This window comes from Sitodiplosis mosellana, unplaced genomic scaffold (assembly GCF_009176505.1).
Source record: "Sitodiplosis mosellana isolate CC-2019 unplaced genomic scaffold, AAFC_SMos_1.0 Smas_scaffold_6162, whole genome shotgun sequence".
In the NCBI taxonomy this organism is placed as follows: Eukaryota; Metazoa; Arthropoda; class Insecta; order Diptera; family Cecidomyiidae; genus Sitodiplosis; species Sitodiplosis mosellana.
The window spans coordinates 3,034,696-3,045,562 of record NW_022601403.1 but is presented as its reverse complement, the minus strand read 5'-3'; the positions used below and the strand labels follow the sequence as shown (position 1 = coordinate 3,045,562).

Here is a 10,867-nt window from a genome sequence, read left to right as displayed (position 1 = left end):
GACGTCTTTTATTTTAGTTCAACTTGTTAATGTAGAGCTTCTACACATATCGATGGACGTATACTCCACATGGCAGACACGATTTTTCTGGCCCAGATGGTACCACTTTATGATAATCTTTGGTTTTTGAAGTGCAAGCAAGAAAGAGAATATGGGAAACATGTAAACTTACAACTGAAGCATGACCAAGCCTCGAGGCTTGTTGGATATATATGGAATCATTTTTCGGTGTATTCATTCATTCTTCAGATTTGTTTTGCTCTTTTCTTATTTTAGTAGGTGTTTATTTGCTTCGAATCAACGCTTCGGCCGATGTCCAAATCAACAAAGATTCAGCTTCAGGCGGCGTTGATGATGAGTTCAGAACTAACATTGCAACTTGTTCAGAATATTGCTCTAGATTTCATTTAGCAAGTGGCAAATCTGCAAAGGAAAGGAAAGAAAAGGTCCAAACTTTGTAGAGGAATCTCAATATTTTCGAATCAACTTTAGACGACAAGACGGAATCGGTAAACGAACGTTCAAGACGTAAATCATCGAGCGGCAAGTGGAGCTGAGTAGCATTCAAGAGGCCTGTTTCAATAGGGTCAAGCGATCGGAGCACACGTGCTATTCCACACTAAACAAATCACATTTGACATTTCAATAAAAAAAAAATAGAATCAAATAAAACACATTGATGTCGGCACGTAGTTCTTTTTTTATATCTTGTTTTTAATTTTGCGGTTGGTATTCCATAAAATTAACAGTGGTTTTAGAAAAAAAAGGAATTTTATGCAATTTATTTTGCTTTGCTGTTCAAGATGATACCATCGTACTTCTGTTGGAACCACTTCATGGCATCTTCCTTTGTAAGTCGGTGTTGGAATCCAACAATGCCGGTCTTCTTGCGTTTGTGGGCAACGTTGAAGCCTGAAACGGTAAACACACAGAGAGAGAAATGTGATTATTTTTCAATTCGATGGACATTCGTCATCATAGATCAGGAGATGTGATTGTCTTTCTTCCACCTTAATATCTGACAAGTGCGTATTCTTTTCGATGAAAAGAAAATAAATTCAGATACTAAATTCAGCAGAAAAGTAGTGAATTTAATTTTCGCATCTTGACTGAGAAAATTTCGGTGGGAAAAATCCGTAAATCTTCCTAATTATGTGCGAATGATTATTATCGTATCAATTCGTTGAGAATTACCAACACTTGGAGCCATGGCTCCAACGAACATTCAAGATGGAAATTGAGACGCAATCGTTGTTTGCAAACAACGATTAATCCATGTGAATTAGCAACGATGAATTGATTTCGGTTGAGGTGAAAAAAAATAATGATTGAATGCATACCTGGGCGGCCCAAGACGACGTAGAAGTCCAAACCATAGATACCGATTGATGGATCGTATTTGATTCCCAAATCGATGTGTTCTTGGATACCGAAACCGAAGTTGCCGCTGGCTGAGAAGTTGTCGCGTCTCAATTCGTATTCACGGACCTGTGCGACAAAGAATAAAAAAAACCACGATTAAAAGTCGATTCATAAACACACATGGCTGTCAAAATTGACAGTTGACATAATCAAACACACAGTGTTGGGAGCAAAAATTTGTATCTTTCGTATGTAAATCGCTTAGTAAGAAAATTTGAGTAAACGATTGTTGCAAATTGAAGGAAAATTTTATTCTTGCATTTATGCCTTATTCGAAAATCGAAATGGAACGATTCACGATTTAGTTGACAATTGAATGCAAAATACACATGTGTTGATTTGCCAAACACACTAAAACTGAACTCTTTCTCTCACACACACGAAGCAGAAAAAAAACCGAATTTATTTACCTTAAGACCACGTTCCAAGATTTCTTCGGCTTTAGCACCGCGAACCGTGCAGTGAACGGCAATTTTTTCATTACGACGAATACCGAATGAACGAACAGTGTAACGTGCTTTTGAGAAAACTGGCTGTTGTCCAGTCAATTGTTCCAACACCTAGAAAATAGCAAGCAATACGATTTTTTTGAGGTTAGAATTTCGTCCATTCAACAGATATTCCAAAGAAGAGAAGTGAAATGAATTGGTGATTTAAAGAAAAAAAAATGCGGAAATCGTGGAATTTACTTTGGCGGCTCGTGTAAGTCTGTCACCAGATTCACCAACGCAAATGTTCAAGCACAACTTGCGGATATGCAAATCACGCATAACATTTTTGGATGGATCTTTCTTGATCTTTTTGGCTGAATCAGCCTGAGTCGGTTTAACTGCGGCAGGCTGCAAATAAAAAGCACACACATTTGATTGAGTTGAAATTGGAAATTTGTCTTCATTTTTCTAAAAATCAATTGCACTATTCGTAAACAATTTGGCGAAAATTTGTCATGGACATCGAATCATCACATTAAATTCAAAATGTTCACACTCTTCTCTTTTTTTTTGGTACACACAACAAATGTTCGAACGAATCGTTTTGTTTTTTTCACTTTTTTCCCAACAATTTTCCGACGGCAACGAAAAATATTTATCTAAATCGCTAAAAAATTGCGGGGCCAAAAGAATTATGAAAGAATTTCGGCGAAATATCCGAGATTTTGGCCGATGATTTGAGATATTTTTTAAAGTAACGAAAAAACAAGTTCACCCACCGACATAGTTGTTTGAAGAAGGAATTTTTAGTCGTCAAACGTCAGTGACAGTACAGACGGGAAAGATCGCACGCGTGTTCTGCTCACATACACATGCATACAGAGCCATCGACGACATTTCGGTTGCGGTTCAGTGGCGACATGACAACACATCGGACAATACCAACCGCATCGTACTATGTGGTAAACCGACCGCAGCTACATTCACATTGTTTGCATCGCTGTCTTAAACGTCAAACTTTTGTATTCAAAACAGTGGATTTATTGCAACTGTCCGATGAAACCATTTACAACTGTCGGAATTAGAGAGAAACAACTTTGAAAAGAGATTTTTTTTAGGCGAAATAAATATTGTTTTCCACAAAAAACTTGAAAACAAGTGAAATTTATCAAAAAATATACTTTGAACGCGATAATGGAAGCAATTCAGTGCACTGAAAATAACACCGAAGCAGTCACCATACAGACAGAGCCAAATCGCCTATTGAAACGAAATATCGGAGAACTTGCCATCGATGGCAAACTCAATGGTGAGTTCTTTTTTTGCTATTGAAATCATTTTTACCCAAACATTCTCAAACAAAATCATCCATTGAGTCATTTTTTGAAACTGAAACATTCTTCTTATTTTTAATTTCCATTGATTGCAATCAGAAACTGACAAATGTCACTGCATTTTTGTTGTATTTTTGGAACATTTTTAGTTGGAACACATTCAACATTTTCATTTGTCCATAAAAATGAAGTATTTGAATTTTTTCCATTAAAAATTGGTTAGAATTAACTTAAAATAATTAAATTAATAAAAAAAACCATATTAAATGGTCATTTCCTTCAAAATTTACTACTTCAATCAATTTTCCCATATAAATTGAAAATTGCAAATAATTTTGCTACACAAATTGATAAAATGAGAATATTTGTCTAATGTCCAATAGAAATTGATGAATTGACTAACACTAATTTTCTATTTAAAAAAAATTGTAGAAGACTTCAAATCGCCCGTTCGGAAGGAAGTGAAAGTAAGCCATGAGACGCATTTGCGCCGTGAGTTGGATCAATGGAAGGAGTTGATGAAGGAACGAGGCATCCGACGTTCGGTCGAACCAAAGTAAGTATCAATCGATCGTGTTCGAAATAGAAAAAAACGTCAATTCTGCAGAACTTCTGAAGCAGAAGATAGATCGAGCGAAGGTTCTGGACTTGAATGTATTTTTATTCGAAAAAATTTCTATTTTGGATTCATTTTCACTCAGTAAATTTTGTCGAAAAAAAAATAATGCAATTTTGGTAAATTTATCCAATTTTCTCGAACAAAAATTCCAATTCATTTTTTGTTTCAATTTTTTTCAACTTTTGTCGAATAAAAAATATAAAATATTCGCCTATTAATATCGGTTCAATTTTTTCCAGGGAATTAAACGATACTGATCCGACCGATTTCGACAGCATATTAAAGCCCGACCAGAAGAATTTCATTTCCGAGGTGATTGATGTGCGACAGATGATTCAACAATCGCATGATTTCCGGCATAAATTCGATTTTTTCCTGCGTGTAAACAAGCTCATGCTCAACGTGGTCGCTGACAAATCGACCGAAGCGCTCGATGAAGGCAAACAACAAGCGCTACAATTCCAAAGTCAGTTCATGCTCTGTGAACAATTTAATCCCGTCGAAAATTGAGCAATTTTTTGCGCAACAAATCATCATCAGTCACAATGAATGATTTTGCAGCAAAAGATCAATTGCAAAAATGATATTTTAAGTAATTTAAGCCATAAAACGAAATAAAATGCCAGATTTGTTTTCTATTGTTCAATTGGGGTCTATGTTAATTTCAGGGTAATTTTATTTTATCTTTGCTTTATTATTAAGCTAGTTCGATTCGGCGACAGGCTGAACAAAACAACGGAACCGGCCCGTTGATAGTCCTAATCTTGACTTGGAATTGGCGCAATGATTGGACATTTGATGGTCATCTCACGTAATGCCGCACATCCTTTACCTGCTGTTGAAGTGATAGCAATTTATTATCAATAATTAATCAGATGCGTGAAGGTTTTTATTTTTAGTGCAAGATGTTAGATTTTGTAAACGGTTACAGAAATTCGGATTTTTTCTATAAATATCCAGAGGCACTGAATTACGTGCAAATATTGCTATTTTCGAAACAAGAAAAAGTTCAGTATTCAGTAGTGAACTGAATTAGTTCAATAATCGTAATGATCTCGATAAGAAAAATCAAGAACGAGAAACACAGATGAAGATCGACAGAAACAATTTGAAAGAGCTTACCATTGTTCCAGGCTGATTCTGGGCAATTTTTGAATAATTGTGTATTGAGGCAAGCCACAATGAAAGCACCCATATGTCCGCATGCTTTGTGGTCAACAAATTTAGCCTTGGAAGCTTTAAATCAAATAGTCACAATCAATTTCTTTGAAAATTTGCTGGGTGTTGTGTGTTTTGTATTACCATGTTCGTTGCATGCTTGTAGAGCTTCTTCAACAATAGGCATCCAAACGGATTTTGGGCCAAGTGTCTTTTTCGCCAATTCGGATGCAACCATTGGCTGGAACATTCGATCCTTCAAAATACCAGTTTCATTCAAAATGCACTCGGTAACGCACTGCAAACAAAAATCTTTCGTTAAATTCCATTTTTATCTGATTTTTTTGTGAATTGTTTCAAGGAGCTTGATAATGTTTCTGAATTATTTGAAGTTAGTTTGAGTTTTTTTGCATGAACAAATTGGGGACTTTTCTGAAGAGTTTTATAAATTTGTGAAAAAAAAAACTCAAAAATTCTTGAAGAGATCAGAACAATTTTAAGGGAAATTCCATTTTTTTAAAGAAATTTTGATTTTTTTTTGTTTGTAGAAAATTCATTCGAAAAAAAAAAATTCGTTTCAATTTCAGAAAATTTATACCTATGGTCCAAAATTCCAAAAATACTCTGTAAAAAAAACCAGAAAAAATTGGTCTCACCCGAATATGCGGTGCGAAAGGTGGTTCATTTTGATTATTGCTTGGATTTGATTCAGGACCATACACTTTGGTTGCACAAATTTCGATGAGTTTTGAATCCAATATTTCGGGAATTTTGCAGCATAGCATTGGATCGACATCGTTTGGTGGTGGTACTAAGCACTTTGCGTCTACATTTGGTTTTGGTGGATCGCACTTAACGAACGACATCGACAAAGCGATCGCCACAAATGTAATCACTTGGATGGAATTCATTTTGATATTTTAGCACACAAATAAATGAAACTGTTGGTTGTACAAATATGAAATTTCCTAGGAAACCGAGAAATTCGGTTGCAAAACTATGATTTTGAAAACAATAAAAAAAGAAAACTCAATCAATAAGCTAGAACTTGTTGGTCTGTATAAATTACGAACTAAAACACTTTTGGTGACGATCAAATGCTCCGAACGAGATAGATCTTATGGTTGAAATGAATGAATATGTTCTGGGTGGGTATTACTTTTATACTGAAATCAGCACAATTTTCGACGGAAAAAAGTCGCTGGTTTTTCGTTTTGTGTGAATAATTGCGGGGAAGTGATAAATGCGAGAGCATCAAAACAAAATTATAATAATGGACATGAATGATTCGATCTGGCGCGCGTGCAAAAAAAACCACCAACGATTCTTAAATGAAAGGTCACCAAAAAAATAATATACTCACCTAGCCTGATACTTACGCAATGCAAACAATAGCGACAACCGAAAAAACAACACGCTCAATTTGCAATTTGAATACATATAAAATGGCCACAATATTCCGTTCTGGACAAATCTTTATTATTTTTACTTCGCAAAAAATGCTCATCCAATTTAAATAGGTTGCTGGAGCGCGGAGAAGGTTTTTTCCCGATGCCGGTAAAAGTTTAATTATTATTTACGCTTTCGTTTCTACGACACACAGGGAGAGAGAGATGAAGTGAGCGACTCGCTCACTGAGCGAGAGATAGAGAATAGAGTGAGGTAGTGAGTGAGTGAGAGGGAGATGGAGAGAGAGAGAAAGAGAAATTGATTGTGTGATGTTTTTGGCTCAGCTCATTTGCCGGTAATTGCTGAAAGTGACGAATCGCATCGAAAATCATTTTCTTGTTCATGCAAAGAGGTGTAAAACGATTTAGTGTGCATATAACCATAGTTTTTCCTGCTTTGCCTCATCAAATTCTCGAACATTCATCGTATAAAATATCGATCATGTCATCGAATTACGTCAAGCAGGTGATAACAAACTGCGGCAATGTTGCAATGCATGACTAATTCGGAAAATGAATGTTGCGGTGCGAACACCACAAGTACCACAACCACTGTGCGGGTGCTTTCAGTGTTGCGTGCGAAAATGTGCACGTGCTTGAAAAGCGATGGAAATGCGCGGTTGTTGAATCTGTGCACAGATGAATCATGAGTTCTCTGTCTCTGGAGAGAGGAAACAAAATTGACCTTGATTTATTCCACAATTGAATTCAACACATTAGCAATAGGCACACATCGCACATAATATTTTTGATGCGTGCAATTACTGTGAGCTCCGCCGCTAATTATCATCATCAATTGCTTCGTCTAAATCATGAGAATGAGGTCAAAAGCAAATATTAGTCCAAACATGTTACAAAAAACGTCCAAACACACCACTTTTTTTTATTATCAAATAATCAATTTTATTTCGCCACTTATCAATCAACAATGTAAGTAAATTTACAAAAATATGATATATTTAAAAAAAAAATAGCTTGAAATTCGACGGGAAATTTGCAAACGCCGAGTCCGATGACTCACGCCGTTTACAATATGCCGAACTGATGAAAAATGCATGATAAACATAATAATTAATTGTTGTTTTTCAGCGGAGAAAAACAATGGATTGATAAATGATTCACGAATTAATTCGCTGGGATGAAATTGCCATTATCATCGACGTCAACGTTGTCAATACTGAACGTGTTACGAATTCCACGGATCGGCGTACAGGTATCGATGAATGTGCGCAGCGTATCACAATCTTCACCTGTAAATTGATAGGAGACTTTTTTTTAGAAATTTTTTTTCGGTTTTTTGTCTCAACATTGAATCAAGCGTCAAAAGAGCAATCACAGAGCCTGTGATTTATAATCGAAAAGAGATTTAATTTCAATTGAACTTACTCTCGGTATCGAGTTGTGGTGGGCAATTACGGTAGATTTCACGATTGAAACAAGCCGCAAAGAGTCCGGATCCATTGCGGCATCGTCTCAGTGGCAAATTGCGTCCAAGATTTCGGCTGCGTCGTCGTCGGATGATCAAGAAGTTTCTGAGCTGTTTCGTACATCGGTCAATTGTTCGGGTCACCATATCGATTGGAACTTCGGGATAGTAATCGGCGTACACTTGCAATGCAATATTACGATCGAATCGACCATTTGCTATGATGTTGGTTTGATTGAATATGCATTCAATTGAACAGGGCTGGGGTGAAAACAAACGAAGAAAAGAATAGAGATTAACGAAAAATAGTTGAATGGATCGAAAAATCGAATTTTCTATTCTTTTTTCCATATCTTTATTCGTTATTTATTTTTTTTTTTTGGTAGAGATCTTTATACACAGAAGTTCACAGACAATGAACATTCACTGTATTAATTGTGATCAATGCCTTTTATTACGGAGGGTCAACTCATTGGTTTTATCACACGAATTTTTGTTTGAAATTGTTTTCAAATTTCTTCATTCAATAAATGATGGCCGTCGTTAAGACATCAAACAGTTACACTGAACATAAAATCGCCAAAAAGATTTTCATTTCTTCTAATCTAATGTAATTTTGTTTGCAATGGAATATTTTGCCTTAAACAAGTTCATTGCTCGAAATCAATCGGATTGAAAAAAACTCAATCAAGAAGATACGCATAACTTACTAAAATGAGTGGAAAAAAACCCAAATTGTTGATTCGACAATATCCGAAATGTGTGCATTTCAAGATCAAACAAATAATTGAAAAAAAATAAATTATCATCAAAGTTACTCACGCCCAGTGGCTGATTAAGACGATAAACAGTTTGACGGTTGTATCTGCCTCCATGGTATCCGAATCGATGGTAATCGCTGTGATAGTCGTCGTGATAGCGTCGATGATTGTCATAGCCATGGTGATATTTATACGGCCAATGCCCGTGATACTTATCTTTTTTCCATTCCCAATATTTGTAATCATCCTTGCTGTAGGGTCCACTCGTTGGTGACACACTACTATCGTCACTGATGTCACTGTCATCATCGTCGTAGCCGCTGTCGCTGCCAATCGGAGGTAGAGGTGTTGTTACAGCCGGCACATTTGGAAAACATTCTGGGAAATTGGTACGATCAAATGGCTTACTAACACGGCAACATGACAACGGTTCCACATTCAACGGTGGCGCTATTTCACACTCAAATTCATCCAGTTGCGAATAAGTCGTCTGAAAATTAGATAAAAATTGGTTTAAGATTTTTTCTCGTGTATTTTCATAAAAATTTAAAAAGAGATTCCATCAAAGGTGTGAATCTAGATGATAAAATCTGAACATATATCTGGTCGGGTTAATTTCAATTTCAGTGTTATGAATGATTCTATTGTGAACAATATTCACGAATTTGAATTTGTATTGTGAAAAGATTTAAATCGAAGCAAAAATTCGGCTAAACCAACCAAAAAACAAACGATTCAACAAATCAAAATCAATATTTGTCACAGTTGATCAACGAATCATTTTTCTCTTTATTTTCCTATATTGAAACTGTGATTTTGTTTGAAATATTCTAATTTTGATTTCCAAATCTGACAATAATTGCAATTTAATCGATTCTTAACCAACAACCAATCAATTCACTTACTGTGGCCAGGCACAAGAGAAGAACTACTGGGAGTAACCACCACGTCATTTTTTCTTCTTTAAAAAACTTGCACAAATCGATTGGTTTTCTCCGTGAGTTACAGTTTTTATCGTCAAGTGTCGGTTTATTTGTCTATGAACAAGTCGTTTGGGTTGTATTTTTAGGCCGGTCGTTTTTCTATTCTCTTATAAATCAAGTCGATTTAATTCTTCAACAATTGCCACAACTTGGAACACCAATTGTTTGCACTGCTAAAACAATTCTAAGCATAATATCTAAGTCTGTTGAAATATTTATATGATTGATATCAGGTCGAAATCAACCGAAACAGCAACGAAAATCGGGTGCTGATGACGCCCCACTCTCGGGATGCATCCAAACTGACCGGTACGCATAAATTAATGCTGTAATGAAACGAAGCAAACGAAAAAAATAAAATTGAATGGGCGCAATAATTTGTTGTTTGTTCAATTCAGTAGGTTAATGTTTTACAAACATTGAACTCTCTGGCATAATAGTAGGACAGTTGGGAATCATTCATGAATTTTCCACGTATTTTCTTTAATCCAGTCCAAGACTAATGCAGTAGAAACGATTAAAATCCACAAATGGGAGAGAAAAAAAAAACAAACAAACATTCTGTGAGAAATGAACCCATAAAATCGGTTAGTAGATTGACTTGATTAAACGTTGATATATTCGCGGTGCGAATTAAATGCATAATGTTGATAAAAAGCAGCATGAAAAGACCCAATTATCATTTGAAACAATGCGTGCATTTTTCTACGAATCATTTTTCATTTAAGCGATGAGTCAAGTGGCTGTGTGTGTGTGTGTTTCGGGCGAAATAAACAAATTATGCCCTAGAATGCATGGGATTTCGTAATAATCGCATGTTATTCAATCATATTTTTTTTAAATGCATCTCTCTTGCTTGTAAAATTAAAGTGAATCCAATTATCACATTGATCGAGAGCATAACACATCGGAAACGGTTTTCGAAAAATTGCGTTTTGGTGTTGACGATGGCGAATAGTGTTGTTTCTCTTTTGAACCGCTTATTTGGTCTGCATTGAATTTGTGTTGTCATCTGAACTAATTTCTACGGTAACGACCTCTATTGACCTGGTTGACAATGATTCGCTATTCGGTTCGTGTGTGTGTGTATGTTTTTGTTGTTGGCTTCAACTTCAAATTCAACTGTCAAAATACCCGCCAGTTAAGACACAAATTGCATTTATTCCGCCAAAAATAACAAATATTTCTAGACACCACAATCATGCGTTGCATCGATTTGTGATTAAAAAAGAACGAACACTTTTCGACAGGTTTCTGTTTTCGACGGAAAATCGCACAATAAACC

General features: G+C 35.8%; 5 protein-coding genes across 5 annotated transcripts in view; 2 read left to right on the top strand and 3 right to left on the bottom strand.

Moving 5' to 3' along the window:
* Window positions 1-682: 682 nt before the first annotated feature.
* LOC129574418 (60S ribosomal protein L11) lies at window positions 683-2,748 on the bottom strand. Its single transcript, XM_055456432.1, has 5 exons — window positions 2,633-2,748; window positions 2,112-2,261; window positions 1,833-1,982; window positions 1,341-1,488; window positions 683-912 (listed from the first exon to the last, which is right to left on the bottom strand). The coding sequence occupies exons 1-5, from the start codon at window positions 2,636-2,638 to the stop codon at window positions 782-784; spliced, it is 585 nt and encodes a 194-aa protein (XP_055312407.1). The 5' UTR covers window positions 2,639-2,748; the 3' UTR covers window positions 683-781.
* Window positions 2,749-2,790: 42 nt separating this feature from the next.
* On the top strand, window positions 2,791-4,452 carry LOC129574419 (uncharacterized). Its single transcript, XM_055456433.1, has 3 exons — window positions 2,791-3,162; window positions 3,620-3,743; window positions 4,046-4,452. Exons 1-3 carry the CDS (start codon window positions 3,048-3,050, stop codon window positions 4,314-4,316), a joined length of 510 nt encoding a protein of 169 aa, XP_055312408.1. The 5' UTR covers window positions 2,791-3,047; the 3' UTR covers window positions 4,317-4,452.
* Window positions 4,453-4,500: 48 nt separating this feature from the next.
* On the bottom strand, window positions 4,501-6,076 carry LOC129574417 (uncharacterized). Its single transcript, XM_055456431.1, has 4 exons — window positions 5,621-6,076; window positions 5,109-5,262; window positions 4,929-5,042; window positions 4,501-4,641 (listed from the first exon to the last, which is right to left on the bottom strand). Exons 1-4 carry the CDS (start codon window positions 5,873-5,875, stop codon window positions 4,565-4,567), a joined length of 600 nt encoding a protein of 199 aa, XP_055312406.1. The 5' UTR covers window positions 5,876-6,076; the 3' UTR covers window positions 4,501-4,564.
* A 1,237-nt stretch (window positions 6,077-7,313) lies between these two features.
* On the bottom strand, window positions 7,314-9,774 carry LOC129574416 (uncharacterized). Its single transcript, XM_055456430.1, has 4 exons — window positions 9,505-9,774; window positions 8,661-9,089; window positions 7,799-8,099; window positions 7,314-7,662 (listed from the first exon to the last, which is right to left on the bottom strand). The coding sequence occupies exons 1-4, from the start codon at window positions 9,550-9,552 to the stop codon at window positions 7,538-7,540; spliced, it is 903 nt and encodes a 300-aa protein (XP_055312405.1). The 5' UTR covers window positions 9,553-9,774; the 3' UTR covers window positions 7,314-7,537.
* Window positions 9,775-10,772: 998 nt separating this feature from the next.
* Window positions 10,773-10,867, top strand: part of LOC129574414 (protein lethal(2)denticleless) — a gene marked incomplete in the record, with an annotated part of 4,945 nt that continues 4,850 nt past the window's right edge. The window contains 1 exon segment of the mRNA XM_055456424.1: window positions 10,773-10,867.

Excerpts from the sequence above, each read along its gene's own strand:
- LOC129574418 (XM_055456432.1), bottom strand. Across the intron at positions 1,489-1,832 it reads TCTTGGAACGTGGTCTTAAG|GTCCGTGAATACGAATTGAG; the intron begins GTAAATAAATTC and ends TTTGTCGCACAG. Across the intron at positions 913-1,340 it reads CGTCGTCTTGGGCCGCCCAG|GCTTCAACGTTGCCCACAAA; the intron begins GTATGCATTCAA and ends TTACCGTTTCAG.
- LOC129574419 (XM_055456433.1), top strand. The coding sequence starts at position 3,048 with ATGGAAGCAATTCAGTGCACTGAAAATAACACCGAAGCAGTCACCATA. Across the intron at positions 3,163-3,619 it reads CATCGATGGCAAACTCAATG|AAGACTTCAAATCGCCCGTT; the intron begins GTGAGTTCTTTT and ends AAAAAATTGTAG. Across the intron at positions 3,744-4,045 it reads CGACGTTCGGTCGAACCAAA|GGAATTAAACGATACTGATC; the intron begins GTAAGTATCAAT and ends AATTTTTTCCAG.
- LOC129574417 (XM_055456431.1), bottom strand. The coding sequence starts at position 5,875 with ATGAATTCCATCCAAGTGATTACATTTGTGGCGATCGCTTTGTCGATG. Across the intron at positions 5,043-5,108 it reads ACAAGCATGCAACGAACATG|CTTCCAAGGCTAAATTTGTT; the intron begins GTAATACAAAAC and ends TTTGATTTAAAG. Across the intron at positions 4,642-4,928 it reads AGAATCAGCCTGGAACAATG|CAGGTAAAGGATGTGCGGCA; the intron begins GTAAGCTCTTTC and ends TCACTTCAACAG.
- LOC129574416 (XM_055456430.1), bottom strand. The coding sequence starts at position 9,552 with ATGACGTGGTGGTTACTCCCAGTAGTTCTTCTCTTGTGCCTGGCCACA. Across the intron at positions 9,090-9,504 it reads TTCTCTTGTGCCTGGCCACA|ACGACTTATTCGCAACTGGA; the intron begins GTAAGTGAATTG and ends TCTAATTTTCAG. Across the intron at positions 8,100-8,660 it reads GTCTTAATCAGCCACTGGGC|CCCTGTTCAATTGAATGCAT; the intron begins GTGAGTAACTTT and ends TTTTCACCCCAG.